Raw genomic sequence first — 18,924 nt, 5'->3', positions numbered from 1 at the left:
TGATTTAATATTAAGATAGGTGTAGAGGGGGCTCATTTGAAAGTAGAAGTTCTAGGCTCAAAAAAAACCCCTAACTTTGTTCAGATGGGGGATTACATGAATAAATTGGTGAGAGGTCTTATGTGTGTGCTCGGTGTAAAGAGCTTCTACCACTCATATCCTATCTCTTGAGGCTAGAGTAGCAGACTTGGAGGAACTAAAGGAGACATAGAGGTACATAGAGGAGACCTACAGGGGCGTTGTAGAAAAGTCCTACCTGCAGTCTGGCAGCCTTTGTGCTGCTTCGAAGGAGGGAGGTCTTCTTAAAAGAGAGCATCACCCTGGTGAAGTAGAAGGCAACCCTTTAGCCAGGACCTGCCCACCAGGGGATGGAATGATCTCTTGCACTGAGAATGTGTCTCCAGGGGCTTCTTCCCAAGAGGGAAGGGTTAGGACAGTCGTTATAGTGGAAGATTCAATCATTAGGTTTGTAGATATCTGGGTGCCTGGTGGATGTGAGGATTGCTTGAGTACTTGCCTGCCTGGTGCAAAGGTGGCAGACCTCACGTGTCACTTAGATAAGATTTAAGACAGTACTGGGGAGGAACCTGCTGTCTTGGTACATGTGGGTACCAATGACACAGGGTAATGCAGTAGGGAGGTTCTAGAAGCCAAATTTAGGTTCTTAGGTAGGAAGTTAAAATCCAGAACCTCCAGGGTTGCATTTTCAGAAGTGCTTTGTGTTCCAAGCGCAAGTTCCAAAAGACAGACAGAGCTCTGGAGTCTCAATACATAGATGAGGCAATGGTACAGGGAGGAAGGTTTTAGATTTGTTAGGAACTGAGCGAAACACTGGGGAAGGGGAAGCCTATTCCACAAATATGGGCTCCATCTTAACCAAGGTGGAACCAGGCTGCTTGTGTCAACATTTAAAAAGGAGACAGAGCAGCTTTTAAACTAGAAACTGGGGGAAGGTCGCCAGTCACTCAAAAGAGCATGGCTCGAGACAAGGTATCTTTAAAAGATATTATCATAAAAGGGAAGACAGTATATCCTGATAGTGAGATTCCAATACAGGCCGCAGTAGAACAGGTTTCCTTAAATGCAGAGCAGGCTGATTTTAAAGATTGCAAATTATCTATGTCAACTGCTGAGCAAATTATAAATAGATATGACGTTTGATATAGATGTTTGAAATGTCTCTATGCAAATGCCAGAAGTTTAAGCAACAAGATGGGAGAGTTAGAATATATTGCACTACATGAAAAGATAGATATCGTATAACAGGCATCTCTAAAACCTGGTGGAAGGAAGAAAACAAATGGGACACTGTCATACCGGGGTACAAGTTATATCCTAGTGATAGGGTGGATTGAATCAGTGGAGGTGTGGTGTTACATGTTAAGGAGGGCCTTGAATCAAATGGACTAAACATTCTACAGGAGCAGAAACACACCTTGGAATCCCTATGGGTAGGAATTCTGCGGGTAAGGTGGAAAAGGATAGTGATAGGAGCGTACATATCTCCCTTCTAAGAGTAGAACAAAGATGGATCTTCAAGTTTAATACATTTAACTTTGCTTGGGTTAAATGCAAAACTGGATCTTTTGAAACATCAAGCAACTACTACAAAATTAGCTTACTTTAGTAATCTTCGCTGAACTTCTTCCCATGCGCTGGTGCGGCTTTCATCCACATACATGCGAAAAAGAATACGCAACCCACATGCAAGGCTGCTAGTCTCCTGTTTCAAAAGATTAGGCTTGGATTTTCCCTTAAAACCTGCAGAAAAACATTTGATTTAGAACAACTTCTTTTAAGCAAATTTTAGGTTGTTTGTTGTATTCTGACGATTAGGATGACTCATGTGTTTTCCGAGACCTGCAAGAAAGCAATGTTACTTACCGTAACATTTGTTATCCAGGGACAGCAGGCAGCTATTCTCACTAGTGGGTGATGTCATCCAACGGAGCCCCGATGCGGACGTCTCACAAGCATACTTGCTTGTAGAAACTTTAGAAGTTTCGAGTCGCCCACACCGCGCATGTGCCGCCCGATGCACCGGGTGTGTCTCCTCAGTTCAGATAGCTAGCAGAGAAGCCAACTCAGGGGAGTCCCTGGATAACAACTGTTACGGTAAGTAACATTGCTTTATCCCAGGACAAGCAGGCAGGTATTCTCACTTGTGGGTGACCTCCAAGCTAACCACAATGGGATGGTGGGAGAGTTGGCAACTTAGGAGAATAAATTTTGTAATACTGTTTGGCCAAACTGTCCATCCCGTCTGGAGAAAGTATCCAGACAATAATGAGAAGTGAAGGTATGAACCGAGGACCAAGTAGCAGCCTTACAAATTTCCTCAATCGGTGTCGATCTGAGGAAAGCTACAGAGGCTGCCATTGCTCTGACCTTATGGGCTGTGACTTTACTGTGAAGGGGTAATCCAGCCTGGGCATAGCAGAAAGAGATACAAGCCGCCATCCAGCTGGAGATGGTACGCTTAGAGATAGGGCATCCCAACTTGTTTGGGTCAAAGGAGATGAAAAGTTGAGGAGCAGTTCTGTGTGGCTTGGTGCGTTCCAGGTAGAAAGCCAAAGCACGCTTACAGTCCAGAGTATGAAGAGCTGATTCTCCAGGGTGAGAATGAGGCTTTGGAAAAAACACTGAAAGAACAATGGGTTGATTCAGATGAAAATCCGAGACCACCTTGGGGAGGAATTTTGGTTGAGTGCGAAGAATCACCTTGTCATGATGAAACACTGTAAAAGGGGGATCCGCAACCAAAGCTTGAAGCTCACTGACTTGACGAGCAGAAGTGAGGCCAATGAGAAACACCACTTTCCAAGTGAGATACCTCAGAGGAGCCTTGTTAAGAAGTTCAAATGGAGGCTTCATAAGCTGAGAAAGAACAACATTGAGGTCTCAAACCACTGGAGGCGGTTTGAGAAGAGGATTGACATGGAAAAGTCCTTTCATGAATCTGGAAACCACAGGATGAGCAGAGAGAGGTTTCCCTTGAAGAGGCTGATGGAAAGCAGCAATCGCACTTAAATGGACTCCGATCGATGTAGACTTCAGGCCAGAATGAGATAAGTGCAAAAGATAATCCAAAACAGAGGATAAGGAGGCATGTTGAGGCTCCTTATGATGAGAAAAACACCATGCAGAAAATCTAGTCCATTTTTGGGAATAGCATTGTTCCAGGAAGCTTCTAAAACATTCCCCACAGCTTGCGAAAACTGAAGGGATGTTACGTTGAGAGGAACCAAGCTGTCAGGTGTAGGGACTGCAGGTTGGGATGAAGTAGAGACCCCTGATGCTGCGTAAGCAGAGAAGGAAACACTGGTAGAAGGAAGGGCTCCCTGCTGCTCAGCTGAAGTAGAAGGGAGTACCAAAGTTGTCTGGGCCAACGGGGAGCAATCAGAATCATGGTGGCCCGGTTGGACCTGAGCTTGACCAGAGTCTTTTGAATGAGAGGAAACGGAGTAAACGAATACAGAAAGAGATTCCTCCAGTCCAGAAGAAAAGCATCTGCCTCGAGGCGGAGAGGAGGGTAGATCCTGGAGCAGAACTGAGGCAATTTGAAGTTGTGGGGGGCTGCAAAGAGGTCTATCTGAGGCGTTCCCCACAGAGAGAAGATGTGATGAAGGAGCGTGGAATGGAGAGTCCTTTCGTGAGGCTGCAGAAGACGACTCAAGTTGTCCGCCAAGGCATTGTCCGCCCCCTGAATGTAAACAGCTTTGAGGAAGGTGTTGTGGCGAATTGCCCAATCCCAGACTTTCAGAGTTTCCTGACAGAGGGAGGCCGATCCCGTGCCTCCCTGTTTGTTGACATAATACATGGCGACTTGGTTGTCCGTGCGAATGAGAACCACCATGTTGTGAAGGAGATGCTGAAAAGCATTGAGAGCATTGAAAATCGCTCTGAGTTCCAGTATATTGATGTGACACAGGCAGTCCGCACTGGTCCAATAGCCTTGAGTGTGCAGACCATCCAGATGAGCCCCCCAAGCATAGGTCGAGGAGTCGGTCGTGAGAAACTTTTGAAGGGGTGGCATGTGAAACAGCAAACCTCTGGAGAGATTGGAAGAGAGCATCCACCAGCGAAGAGACTGTGTCAGAGCAGGAGTGACCTGAATGTGGCGAGTCAGAGGGTCGGATAGTCCATTGAGATGCCAGTGTCCACTGAGGAATTCTGAGGTGAAGTCTGGTAAAAGGAGTCAAGTGTACTGTAGAGGCCATGTGGCCCAGAAGAACCATCATGTGTCTCGCCGAGATGGACGGGCAAGAGGACACTGCATGACAAAGACGAAGAAGGGCATCCAGGCGTTGTGGGGGAAGGAAAGCCCTGAGTTGAATGGTATCCAGAACAGCTCCAATGAAGGGAAGAGTCTAGGAAGGTTGCAGATGGGATTTTGGGAAGTTGATCTCGAACCCCAGACTCTGCAGGAACCAGCTCATCCTTTGGGTCGCCTGGACGACTCCCTGAGACGTGGAATCCTTGATGAGCCAGTCGTCGAGGTAGGGAAACACCTGAAGACCGTGGTTCCTGAGTGCTGCGGCCACTACAACCAGGCACTTGGTGAAGACTCTGGGAGATGATTCCAGGCCGAAGGGAAGCACTTGGTATTGAAGATGAAGATGTCCCACCCAAAATCTGAGGTATTGTTGGGAGGCCGGATGGATGGGAATATGAGTGTAGGCCTCCTTGAGATCCAGAGAGCACAACCAGTCGTTCTGCTCGAGGAGGGGATAGAGAGAAGCCACAGTTAACATGCGAAACTTCTCTTTGACCAGAAACTTGTTGAGCACCCTGAGGTCCAAAAATAGGACGCAGATCGCCCGTCTTCTTTGGAACAAGGAAGTACCGGGAGTAAAAACCCTTGTTCCGTTGGTCCAAAGGGACTGGCTCGACGGCCCGAAGCCGGAGCAAAGCCTGAGCTTCCTGAAGAAGAAGGGCGGTCTGGGTTAAGTTGGAAGGATACTCTCTTGGAGGATGTTCCAGAGGAACTTGATGGAACTGAAGAGAGTATCCCTCCCTTACGATGGAAAGGACCCAGAGGTCGGTGGTGATAGTCGTCCATCGATGGTAAAAATGATGGAGACGACCTCCGATGGGAAAAACAGGGGAGGGCAGAACGATGGCTCTCTACGAGACAGTCAAAAAGGCTGAGGAGCCTTGGGAACAGCAGAGGTTGAAGGTTTTTGCTGCTGCTTCGGCGTGTGCTCTCTCTTAACAGGCTGACGGATGGCAGGGGCCTGTTTCGGTGGATAACACCGCTGGTAGATCAAAGGCGGGTGTGATGGACGAGGCGGAGCAGGCTTGGGCTCCGGACGGAGAATCGACTGGAAAGATTTCTCGTGGTCCGACAGCTTCTTGGTCGCTGCCTTGATGGACTTATCGAAGAGGTCGGCTCCAAAACACGGGACGTTAGCCAGCCTGTCCTGAAGATTCGGGTCCATATCGATGGTCCGAAGCCACGCCAGGTGTCGCTTGGCCACCGAACAAGCAGCAGCCCTTGTCGAGAGCTCAAAAGCGTTGTAAGAAGACTGCATCATCTGGAGTCTCAGTTGGGACAACGACGCCAGCACCTCCTGGTACTCGAAGCGAGCCTGTGAGTCCAAATAGGGCAGAAACTTTTGCAGAACTGAGAGAAAAAACTCGAAGTAGGTGGCAAAATGAAAACTGTAATTCAGGACTCGAGAGGCCATCATCGAGTTCTGGTAGATGTGCCTGCCAAATCTGTCCATGGTCTTGCCCTCCCGGCCAGGAGGAACGGTGGCATAGGCTTGGGAAGGGTGAGACCGCTTCAAGGAGGATTCCACCAGGAGAGACTGATGAAAGAGCTGAGCCCCATCGAATCCCTTGTGGTGAACAGTGCGGTACCTGGCATCCAATTTCCCCGGAACAGCCGGGATGGAGTAAGGAGTCTCGAAACAGCACATGAAGGTCTGGTCCAGTAGCTTATGCAAAGGAAGCCAGAGGGACTCAGCAGGTGGTTGAGGGTGATGCATAGTCTCCAAATATTCCTTGAAAAATTTGGACCCCGTGTCCAGGGTAATGTCTAGATCTACAGCCATCTATCGAAGGAAAGAGGAAAAAGACAGCTGGTCAGCCAGAGCAGGGCCTCAAGAAGAATTCAAGGATGACGAGGCTTCCGGGTCCAACGAGGCCGGGGATTGGCAGGGAGAAAAAGATCCCAAAGTGTCCTTGAGCTCCGGTAGAGGAGGAGGTGAAACTCCGGAGGCAAATATTCGATGAAAGGCTGCTTTCGACGAGGCGAGTCATGCCTCGATGAATGCCTCGAGCGATGGCCAGAACTGTGCCTGGAAGTCGGCCTCGATCGTCGAGGCGAGCGAGGCACTGAAGAGGCTTCCAGCGAGTGAATGGGGCTGGAGGCAGTAGATCGAAGCAGAGGTGGCTGAGCAGACGCACCGCGAGGTACCCAAGCCTTGAGGCTCGGCATCGGGTCCGGAGGAGGCCCTCGCAGAGACTTGGCTCCTGGCATCGAGGGAATTGATTCCAACGGAGGCATTCGCAAAGACTCTGCTCCTTGCATCGAGTGAATCGGTTCCAATGGAGCCATGGGCAAAGACTCTGCTCCTTGCGATGCATGCATCGATGCCAGACCAGACACTTGCAGAGACTCGGCTCCCTGCAGCGAGAGTGTACGACGTGGAGGCACTGGAGGCGGCTCGACCTCGCGAGAGGCCCCCGCGTGCCCAGGCTGGATTTGGGAGAGAAGCTTCCGCCCCATAGTAGTAAAGAGCTCGATGAACTGCTGCTCCAGCCAGGTCTGGAACGACGCCGGCAAGGAGGGATCCGCATCCGCAATGGGACCTCTTGCATGGACATCGGGATCCCTGGCGCCCAGGTGCTTGGACTTAGAAGCCTTGGGCACCTTGAGGACCACAGAGGGAATGGGCTGCTTAGATACCTGACCAGAGGAGGCAGAGGAAGGCACTGCAGCAGGCGGCGGAGGCGAAGCCAGCACAAACGAAGCAGGCTTGAGGAGACTTGGGGTCGCCGAGGTGGAAGACGGAAGAGTCGAGGTGGAAGTCGAAGGTTTGGCACTCTTAGATGAGATCAGCTCCAACGAAGCCTCCATGCTGAACAGCGACTCCCACAAGACGCAGCGACGCTTGAACGCATGTGCTGTAAGTGTGGAGCAAGGCCGGCACGATTCTGGAAGGTATTGAGGCCCGAGACACTGAAGGCAGCGTCGATGAGGGTCCGTCAGTGAAATCGCGTGCTAGCACTTGACACACTTCTTAAAACTGGTGATAGGCCTGGACATAGGCCGAAAAAGTTCCGCCGCTAGGTCGAAGCTGCGGGGCTGTGGCCACGTGGCCTGCCCGGTCGAACGGAAGGAAAAAAAAAAATATTTTTTTTTTTTTGAAAAACAATAAAACACAATGAAAATCAACGATAATGAGTAAAAGAACCCAAAACCGCGGACTTAGAAAGCACAAGTGAAGTTACTTCACGCAGAGAGTCGAAGACAGACTTCTCGGCTCCGCGGAAAAGTAAGAACTGAGGAGACACGCCTGGTGCATCGGACGGGAAGGCACTCGCGCATGCGCGGTGTGGGCGACTCGAAACTTCTAAAGTTTCTACAAGCAAGCATGCTTGTGAGACGTTCGCATCGGGGCTCCGTTGAATGATGTCACCCACTAGTGAGAATACCTGCCTGCTTGTCCTGGGATAAGAGGACAATTCTCTTTGTAAATGAAAATTCTGCTCTGTGCTTTGGTGAGTTAAAGACTGGGAATAAAAGAGATTCTTATCACACTTGACCTCATCCCAGCTTTTGATACTGTAGACCATTCACGCCTCCTTAATTGCTTTCAAACTACTGGTATATTTGGTACCTGTCTGTCATGACTCGTATCCTATCTCCACGAATGGAAGTACACAGTTCAATTTCATGCTACCACACCATATCTAAGCCATTCACTTTACCTTGTGGCATCCCCCAAGGTTCAATACTAGCCCCCCCCCCTATTATTTAACATCTTCATGACACTTCTCGTGACCCTTGCTCAGTCCACTGGCTTTACCATTTTTGTTTATGCTGATGATATTTAGCTTTTTCAATCCTTCTGACACTTCACAAATCAATGAGATCAAATCTCAACTTTGTTCAATTACCACCTGGTTACATGATAACATCTACTCTTCAATTTGACTAAATCTAGAGCACTCTCCCGCACCACTTCTATAAATCTAGCTATTGCTCTAATGCTTTCAGGCACACCCATACTAATCATCCCTACTCTTCAAATACTAGGTTTCACCTTAGATAGCACTTTTAGGTCCAGATTCTCAAAACTTTTAATGCCGTCATTAAACTGTTTTCTGACGGTTTAGCCTGCAGGCATTTTAGTGGCGGATTATCAAAACAGCTTATCTCTGTCTTTAGCGAGGTTTCTAGCAGTCTCCAACACTGACATGCAAATGGGTTCTTCAAAATTGAAATGAGCCCTCTGACGGATTCTTAACAATTGCCGAGCCATTTTCTAAGAGAGGCGCTGGCTTTTGGTGACAAAAATCAGCAACTGGTCCAGGGATGCCAGTACAGTGACAGCACTGTTTAAAATCCCAACATGGCAATGTAGGAGACTGGTAGAAAGCCAACCGACACCTCCCCCCCCCCAGGAACAGCAGGAAAGATGCCCACTCTCTCCCACCACAAATAATACCCCCCCCCGCAGTGGCGACCCCCCACCCAGCAGCAGAAGAGATGCCCACTGTCTCCTGCCACAAACCCCCCCTGCAGTGGCAACCCCCTCCCCAGCAGTGGGAGAGATGCCCATTCTCTCCTGCTGCCACATAACACCCTCCCCCCCACCTCCGACCCCTCTCCCCTTTAACTTGAATTAGTTGGCGGACCAGAGGGATGCCTACTCCCTGCAGCCAGATGGCCCACCTCTTCAAAATAGGCCTTCCCCTCTCTAGTGCATCCTAAGACTGATTGGCCCAGAAACCTAAGGCCCCTCCTATGGCTCCTGAGGCTCTGATTGGCCCAGTTGTATAAGGCCCCTCCTATGGGAGGGGCCTTAAACAATATGGGCTTATCAGAGCCCCAGGTCCCTCTCCGGTGCATCCCAGGATGCACCGGGAAGGCCCATTTTGAAGAGGAGGGCCAGCTGGCCACAGGGAGTAGGCATCCCTCCGGTCAGCCAACTAATTCAAGTTAAGGGGGAGAGGGGGGTGTTGTGTGGCAGCGGGAGAGAATGGGCATCGTTCCCGCTGCTTGGTGGGGGGGGGTCGCCGCTGCAGGGTATGTGTTTTTTGTGGCGGGTATCTCTCCTGCTGCTGGGGGGAGGGTGTTTGTCGCTGCTGCAGGAGAGGTGTTGTTTGTGGTGGGAGAGAGTGGGCATCTCTCCCACTGTTGGGAGGGGCGGGGTTTCACTTGGCAGCGGGAGAGATTGAACATCTCCCACTGTTGTGTTTTTGTTTTTTTTCTTTTTGCATTTATTCTGCGCATGTGCGCATCGCTATCACCAGCAATGGGTACATGCAAATTTAGCGAGTCTTTGCTACTCTCCGCCAAACTCATTTGCAAGAGCATTTTTTGGGAGAATGACTCGCTGTTTTTAGCAGCTGTGATGGCAGCCCATCATTTTTTATAAGAATCTAGGCCTTAGTTACCAACCCCAAATCTTATCAGTTACTCAATTCTGTTTCTTCAAACTTTGGAAAATCAGTTCATTAAAACCCTTCCTTTACCCTTCAGCACTCAATATATTGGTCCATTCGCTTATAATCAGCCAACTCGACTATCACAATTCTCTTTATCAGGGCATCAAAAGTAAGGACATACACACATCGTCTGCAAATAATCCAAAATACCTCCATCAAACTCATTGTCAGTGGAAAAAAAAAAATTTGATTATGTTACCCCTTACTTAAATTCACTCATTGACTCTCCATCTCACACAGAATCACGTTTAAGATTTTATTCCTTGTATTTAAAACACGTTTCATTCACCCCCACTATCTTGATCAACTTCTCATACCCTACATATCCTCACGCACCCTCCATTCATTACAACAGAATTTACTTATAATACCTACAATCAGACAGATAGTTTACAACTTCACACGTCCCAGCATCTTTCAAAAATAATACAACTTACCTGCTTTCCAGAGAGCAGTTCTTTGCTCATTATTAGCATTAAAAGCTTTAGCAAATCTGTGTGATTCAAGCAAACAGTCCAAAAGTTTGAAAAGCTGCTGTGATGTTAAAAAACGATACATCCCTTGGTCCTGAGTGTCAATATGAACATCAAAGTCCACTGCATCTCTCTGTAAGAAAAAAATACAGTTAAAATAAGGGACATGAAACAGATTCAAACTTTATCCTCCAGACTAACCAACAAAGGTGGACCACCATCAAATTTTGCTGAAGGGAAGATTAGGATCTTACCTAGATAATCTTCTTTCTAGTAGAAAGGCATACGAGTCTTGAACCAGTGGGTTATTCTCCTTTACTTGCGAGTTTGTAGAAGACATCACCTATCTTTTTTCTCTTGGCTCTGCCTCCTGTATCTCTGGGCTGTGTCCCAGCTCCTCAGTTTGTATCAAAGCAGGTGACAATTTCTATAAGAGGAGAGTTACTCAAAGCATCCTCACCTCCTATCCCCCCTTCAATTTCTCCCCAGACTATGGCAGAGTTCTTTTACAATAAGATCTAGAAGATTCACCTTTAACACTCAATCAGGCTGTCTCCCCCTGCATGCCCTCCAACTGTCCCTTGTGCAAACCTCCCCTCAACACCTGCCACCCTCCCCTTCTCTGAAATCACAGAGGAAGAAACAGAACATCTTCTCTCATCCTCCAAAACCACTACCTGCTCCTCCGATCCAAATCCTACTCATCTACTCAGTGCTCTCTCTCCCACTGTCATCTGTCACATCCTCAACCTATCGCTTTCTACTGCAACAGTCCCCGATGCCTTCTAACATGCTGTTGTCACACCCCTCCTCAAAAAACCCTCACTAGACCCAATGTGCCCCTCCAATTATCACCTCATCTAACTCCTCCCCTTCTTATCCAAGTCACTTGAACGTTCTTGTTTACTACCCTTGCCTGGACTTCCTCTCATTCTAAGCTATTCTTGATCCGCTTAAGTCAGGATTTTGCCCGCTGCATTCCATGGAAACTGCCCTTACTAAAGTTTCCAATGACCTGTTCCTAACCAGATCCAAAGGCCTCTACTCTATCCTCATCTTTCTTGATCTATCTGCCACCTTTGATAATGTTGATCACCACCTATTCTTTGATACATTTACTTTATTTGATATACCGCAATTATTAGTATTTTTTAAAATTGTGTATTAATTTTTCATTCAAAAACAATGTATTAAAATATACAAATACATATAATTAACTTCAAAAACATTTCCCCCCTCCCTCCCACCCCAATATTAACACAAGTAGTTAAGCCAAAGGTTAAACCAGGGTTCTGCTCTCTCCCATTAGACTTTCAGTGAATGCAACAGTGGTTCTTCCTCCACATCCATCGGACCACTCCTTTCCTCAACCTACACCTGCTCACTTGGCGTGCTGATCTCCTCAAATGGTTTCTAGTATCACCTCTATGCTGATGACTCCCATATCTACCTCTCCGTACCAGATATCTCTACTGAAACCGAGACTCGAGTCTCAAGCCTGCCAATCTGACATTATCGTCTGGATGTCTCATCACCATCTAAAACTGAATATGGCTAAAATGGAGCTACTCATCTTCCCGCTTCCCCACTTCCCTTGCTCTCTCTCCTTCTCCACCCAGATACAACATATCGCTAAAACCTGCCACTTCTTCCTCTATATTACCAAAATCCAACTTTTCCTCTTTGAGAATATTACCAAAACCCTTACCCACACCCTCATCACCTTGTGCTTAGATTACTGTAACTTGCTACTCTCAGACCTTTCACTCAGCCAACTTTCTCCCCTTCAATCCGTCCAGAATTCAGCTGCACGACTCATATTCCGTGAGAGCCACTATACTCGTGTTACCCCTCTCCTAAAATCACTTCACTGGCTTCCCATCCGTTTCCGAATACAATTCAAACTCCTCTTGCTGACCTACAAATGCATTCACTTGGCTGCCTCTTATTATCTCTCCCCCCATCCCCCCGTGTTCCACTCAGGTTGTAAGTCCCTCCTATGTGTGCCCTTCTCTTCTGCCATCTCCAGACTCTGTCCTTTCTGACTTGCTGCGCCTTATGCCTGGAACAAACTACCCAAATCCCTATGGCAGGCTCCATCTCTGGTAGTGTTCAAGTCCAAATTAAAAGCCCACCTCTTCAAGACTGCTTTCAACTCCTAACTCTTTTTACCTTGCAACCCTATATAAGACAGGTCTGTCTGTCCATGTTAAATTGTAAACTCTTCCAAGCAGGGATCATCTATTTAATGTCAAAATGTACAGCACTGTGTACGCCCTTCAGCACTTTAGAAGTGATAAATAGTAGTAGTAGATAAGGAAGCAGGATATAGGGTACTCCCTGATCAAGCCATTTCTGTTCTGGTCTGCAATAAGTCAAAATTAACAAATCAATGTCAATATAATAAGAAGAACATAAGAAGTTGCCTCCGCTGAGTCAGACCAGAGGTCCATCTCGCCCAGCGGTCCGCTCTCGCGGCGGCCCATCAGGCCCACTGCCTGAACAGTGGTCTCTGACTAATTTTACAAATTACCTCTAATCCTATCCCTATAACCTTACCTCTACTCTTATCTGTACCCCTCAATCCCTTTGTCCTCCAGGTACCTGTCCAGACCTTCTTTGAAGCCCTGTAGCGTGCTTCTGCTTATCACATCCTCCGGTATCCACCACCCTCTGGGTGAAAAAGAACTTCCTGGCATTTGTTCTAAACCTTTCCCCTCTCAATTTCTCCGAGTGCCCCCTTGTACTTGTGGTTCCCCATAGTTTGAAAAATCTGTCCCTGTCCACTTTTTCTATGCCCTTCATGATCTTGAAGGTTTCTATCATGTCTCCTCTAAGTCGTCGCCTTTCCAGCGAGAAAAGCCCCAGCTTTTTCAGTCTGTCAGTATATGAGAGGTTCCCCATACCCCTTATTAGCTTAGTTGCTCTTCTCTGGACTCTCTCAAGTACCGCCACATCCCTCTTGAGGGATAATCATAGCTGAAAAAAGGTGAAAATGAACAAGCCACCTACTACTACTACTAATTATTTCTATAGTGCTACCAGATGTACACAGTGCTGTACAGAGTCACAAAGGAGATGGTCTCTGCTCGAACGAGCTTACAATCTAAACCAGAGGTGCCCAACACGTCGATCGCGATCGACAGGTCGCTCGCTCAGGCGACCCCAGTCGATCGCAGAGCGGGTTCCCTTCTCTTTTTTCCCCTCCTGACTGGCCTGCTCCTGAATTCTGCTGCTGCCTCCGCTGCTCAACATTAAAAAAAAAAAAAACGGCTTGGAGAATTTATGCTCCGGGGGCTAACGTGCGCTTGTACTGGCTTCCCTTCTCTTTCCTCTGAAACCGGAAGTTATGTCAGGAGGGGGGGGGAGAGAAGGGAAGCTGGCACGCACATGTTAGAGCCCCATTCGCGGGCTAAAGCGGGAGACTGGTCAGTGAAGCTTGCGATTTGCTCTTCTTGCTGCCAGGTCCTGCCTACTTTATGTTTCCTCAAAGGCAGGACCCGGCAGCATTTCTCCCAATAGGTCGATCTTGGGCCGATCAGCCTTTCTCTCCCCGACGTCAATTCTGCCTCGGAGAGGAAGTTCTGGCCAGCGTAACTTCCTCTCCGAAGGCAAAATTGACGTCGGGGAGAGGAATGCTGGTGCGCCCGAAGCAAGGAGAGCTTGGCCGGCGGCGGGCGGCTTTGGGGGCCTGTTATCCGGCGGCAGTGGCAATGGCTTGGGGGAGGGCAGGGAGGGAGAAAGAGGGCAGGCAGGGAGACAGAAGGAAAGAAGAGAAACAGAAAAAAAGAAAGGGGCATGAAGAGAGAAAGAAAGAGAGGGCAGGGAGAGAAGAAGAAAACGTTTGGGGTGGGGAATGAAGTCAGGAGGAGAGGAAGCAAACAGGCTAAAAGAAGGGAAGAAAGATTGGATGCACAGTCAGAAGAAGAAAGTGCAACCAGAGACTCATGAAATCACCAGACAAGGTAGGAAAAATGATTTTATTTTAAATTTAGTGATCAAAATGTGTCTGAATTTATATCTGCTGTCTATATTTTACAATATGGTCCCCTTTTACTAAACCGCAATAGAGGTTTTTAGCGCAGGGAGCCTATGAGTGTCGAGAGCAGCGCTGGGCATTCAGCGCAGCTCCCTGCGCTAAAAACTGTTATCGTGGTTTAGTAAAAAGGGAGGGGGGTGGGTATTTGTCTATTTTTGTATGGTTATTACTGAGGTGACAGTGCATAGAGTCATCTGCTTTGACCTCTTTGAAAAAACCCCGGAATAGGAATGATAATTGACAATTCTATGCGTACAGTATTTTTTTTAAATTTTATTGTTGGTAGATCATTTTGACTTGGTCATTTTAAAAGTAGCTCGCAAGCCCCAAAAGTGTGGGCACCCCTGATCTAAACAGTCAAGATAAGCAAACAGGATGCCTGGGAAGGGGTTACAGGGAATAGTTAACTGCTGGCTAGGGTGGTGAGCAGAGGGCAACAGCGTTATGAGTTGAAGGCTGTCTCAAATAAGTAGGTTTTCAGCCTACTTTTGAACAAAAGAAGGGAAGGGGGCATGATGCACGGATTCAGGTAGTTTATTCCAGGTATACAGAGTGGGGAGATGAAAGGAACAAAGTCTGGAATTGGAAATGGAGAAGGGTACAGATAAAAGCAATTTGCCTGTGTAATGGAGTTCTTGAAAAGTGTATAACGAGAGACAAGAGAGGAGAGATACTAAGGGGCTGCAGAATGAATACACTTGTAGGTTAGTAAAAAGATTATGTACTTACCTTGGTAAGCTCTTTTCCAGTAGATATATGAGACATTCAGGGTTATTTCCCTTTAGCCCATGGTTGCAGATGGAATCCATTCCAGATTTTTCACTCTGCCTCTATAGTACTTCACTGGGCTGTTTAGCTCCCTCTACAGTTAGTACCCCAGTACAGAAAGCCACCCAATTCAGGTGAAGTAGAGAAACCTGTAGCAACAGGCTCAAACCAACTCTTCTGCTCAAGAATTCAACCAACATTAAAATGAAATGCCAACACTAGCTTCAAAGAAGCTGAGAAACCACTCCCCAGTAAATTGAAACATATATACAAATTTTTTCAAGCTCTCAAGGGCTGACAGGCATCCAAGAAACAGCTTGGAGAAGCATAAACAGACTGAAAATGATAAGAAGGCACAGTAAATACTGGGTGGGAGTCTAGAACATCTCACCTATCTACTGGAAAAGAGCTTACCAGGGTAAGTACAAAATCTTTTTTTCCAGTGAAATAGGTGAGACAGCAAGGAGACAGCAAGGAGACAGTATAAAAGCAGTCCTTCAAAAAACTAGGGTGGGCTTGCTGGGCCGACTTGTAAGACCGAGACCCCACAACGGAGTCCTGTCTTGCCACTAAGTGCACTCTGTAGAACTTGGCAAACGTGTGAAGAGAAGATCACCTTGCCAGCCTGCAAATCTTCACACGGGAATCAGATCTAGCTGCGTCCTACAAAGAGGTCACCCTTCTACTAGAATGTGCCTTTATGGAAACAGGAGACTGTGCCCCCACAAGATGTAAATTGACAAAATAGCACTACAGATCCAACTGGAAATCATGGCCTTGGAAGTGGGAACATCCAACTTAACAGAATGTCAGCACAAACAAAATGGTCAAAGAGATGGAACTCGGTGACCTCCATTTATCCTCTGTGAGCATCCAGTTTCTTCATCAGGCGATGTTGAGACTTGGAACCTGTCGGCTGAAAGTCAGGTACACACATATCCTGATTGACAGGGAAAACCGAAACCACGTTCAGCAAGCAGGAAGGAACTATCTGCAGGAAAACCCCCATCTTCGAAATATGGAGGACAGGGTCCCTGCAAGACAAAGCCCACAGTATTGACACCCGACACACTCCTGTAATGGCAACAAGAAAAAATGGTCTTGAGCGTTGTCCAAGAGGGTAGCATCTTGAAGAGGCTCAAAATGAAGAGATACCACAGAAAACCGACGCTTCTGGGATCTAAAACAGGAGAGCCCGGCCACACAGACTCAAAGAGAAGCAACTATAAGGCCTTTATACAAACTAGCCTGAAGAAAGGCGAGTATTAGTGAGATCAGAGCTGAATAAGAGTCCACCTGGACCTGTGCACACAATTGTGGAAGGCCTTCCACGAATGTAGTGTAAGCTAACACCACAGATGATTTTGTAGACTTCAGAAGAGAATCAACAATCAGGGCAGAATTTTCTGTTGCTATAAGGCTGCATACTCAAGAGCCAAGCCATATGAGCAAAGGGACCTGTAGACCATGGATAAGCAGATGTAGCCAGATACATTCTAGGTAGGGCAAAGGATTGAAAAATATGATGAAATTCCTGTAGATGTTGAGAAGGAAGGTATCCATCAAAAGAAGACAATATCTGAACAAGATGCTTCACATAGCAGGAGATACAGAAATGTAATTTTGGTACAAGCGACATCCAAATGTGCTCATAGTGCGCTCTTCACACCCTGGTGACACTGAGGCATAGACTCTTGATGGAATAGATTTTTTCAAAGTCAACTCTACCACTAGTGACTGGTGTTTTATACACAGAGTCAAATTTTCTGGGAGCCCCTGTAATTATGAGGGGCATTTTCCAGTTCTTATGAAGAGTCTCTGAGAAGCTGATCATAATCTAAGACCTCCAAGTATTCAGCACTGTAAGCAAAATTAGCTTCTAGCTTGACTGGTAGCTCCCTGCCCAACTACCTAATAATTAATTTTAGTAAACAAAAGTCTTTCTGTAGGAGATTTAGCTGTTGGTGGAGACTCAGACAAGTCCTTATCTGAATCAGATTAAGTCAGAGCCAAATGAAAGCCTTGAGGAAGAAATGCATCGAGAAGATCGATGCTTACTCTGAGTCTGGTATAGGTCCGATGATGAGGAAAAGGTATGATGCGAAGCTGTTTTTCCCTTCGAAGAACATGAGATAACCATGTTTTCTTCTCGAAGCATGTGAGGGGGAACAATGCTTATTGGACTGGGAGCATTGAGATGAAGAGAAGGAAGACGATGTCTTGATGAACTGGATCGATACCTCGATGAAGAACTGGACCGGTGGTGAGATGATCGATACCTAGGCACAGAATGTCGATGTCGCTCCGGAGAACCAGCTGAGTTACCATAGGACCTGGTGGCCATGTGCTTAGGCTGAGCCGGTACCGAGGGAGTCGATACTGGGGTAAGCAGTTTAAATGCCTTACCCAAATCCCTTCAGAACAGCGCATCAAGCTGTTCTTAGAAGGAAAGCACCGGTACCCTCTGGCTTGTCTGTCGGTACCATTGGTGCCACAGCTTGCCCCGAAGATGGTGACCTCGTTGAGGATGCACACCTTGAGGTTGAGGCAAGTCGGAAAAGAGATCGTCGCTGCTTGGACGGCATTGATGCAAGAGTGACTTGTGACACCGTTTCAGAAGCTGGCGACTTCTGAGCTGGCTTACCAGACTGAGCCATGTCTCCTGACACCGGTGTCGATGTCTTCGACGACGAAGGTTGCAAGGTCTGATTGGTGTCCATGTCGGTCCTTAACAATTTTTCCTGTTGAAGTTTCTGGCTGTTTATCAAACATTTCTGCAGGGTAGAACACCAGGCACAGAATTCCACCCGGTGTTCTGGCCCAAGGCACTGCAAGCACCAACTGTGAGGGTCGGTGAGAGAAATTGGCCTTTGGCACCTGCAGCACTTTTCTGAAGCCCGTTAACGGCTTGGAATGGACAGAAAGACTGTGTCAGCCAAATCAAACTCCATGGCTGAGGGAAAAATAAAGGCCTCGGTGGGCGAAGTCTCCCGAGGAAAAAAAGAGAGGAAAAAATGTCCCTCTAAAATAAAAAAGAAGTAAAATTAAAAATAAGTTTAAGTTAAGAAAAAAAAACAAAAACGCACCAGCGGGAAGGCAAAATGGCAAAAAATGAACACCGTTAAGAAACATGACCCCTTAGCTCTGTGGAAAACTAAGAACTGAGGAGTCGCGAGCCTGTGTCAGGCAGGAAGGCACTCACGCATGCGTGGTGCGGGTAGTTCATGAACTTCTTAAGCTCTTAAAGTGGTGATGCACTTTTAAAGCTGTCTGTACAGGGGCTCCATGGATGATGTCACCCACCTGTGAGAATATGCTGCCTGTTTGTCCTAGGATAAAGTGCCCATCCCTAGCATTAGCAATCACTGAAGGTTCAGCAGGCACTTCATTATTTATTAGATTCTATAAGAATTCCTAAAAATGACATATCTTCAATTCATGTGTCGCTAAATAAAGCAGCACAAAATCATAACATTTGTATTAAGAGCATTCCACTTTAAATAAGGTATGGTAAGTAGCTCTAAGTACCTGCGCAGCAGCAAGATTCTCAGCATCTTCTTTTTTACTGGTAACTGGGAAAAATACAATGCTATCGATTGTCTGAATGAGTTCCAGCTGGACAACGCACTTAATTAACAATGCTGCAAACAATTTCTGCTCTGAGGTTTCTACGGTTAAAAAAATACAAATACATATAATACATTGTATTAACACACTCATATTTATTTTAGCAAAACATTTAAACAGTTACAGGAAAATTCTATAACCAATGCCCTGCTGATGCCTAAGTTAATTGAAAAATGTCATTAGAAACGGCAAATAAAGCGCCTATCAATGCAAAAATAAAAGGCAGCTGGCATCGTGGCTAGGTAGTCGCTTTAGCCCAGTCTACTTGAACAACCACCTAATCCAAACTACCACTACCAGACATAGGAGAACCCACACACCATTCACACACCC

The 18,924-nt window shown here is 46.9% G+C and overlaps 1 protein-coding gene across 1 annotated transcript in view; it reads right to left on the bottom strand.

Moving 5' to 3' along the window:
* ARFGEF1 (ADP ribosylation factor guanine nucleotide exchange factor 1) overlaps positions 1–18,924 on the bottom strand; it is a 382,919-nt gene that overhangs the window by 15,757 nt on the left and 348,238 nt on the right. The window contains exons 35-37 of the mRNA XM_033933351.1: positions 18,493–18,632; positions 10,122–10,290; positions 1,623–1,761 (exon numbers count right to left, since the gene is read on the bottom strand). Of these exons, the coding sequence (XP_033789242.1) occupies positions 1,623–1,761; positions 10,122–10,290; positions 18,493–18,632 (448 nt within the window). The remainder of the gene's footprint in view (positions 1–1,622; positions 1,762–10,121; positions 10,291–18,492; positions 18,633–18,924) is intronic.

The sequence above is a fragment of the Geotrypetes seraphini genome, chromosome 2 (genome assembly GCF_902459505.1).
Source record: "Geotrypetes seraphini chromosome 2, aGeoSer1.1, whole genome shotgun sequence".
Classification (NCBI taxonomy): domain Eukaryota; kingdom Metazoa; phylum Chordata; class Amphibia; order Gymnophiona; family Dermophiidae; genus Geotrypetes; species Geotrypetes seraphini.
This window is presented reverse-complemented; position numbering and strand designations above follow the sequence as displayed.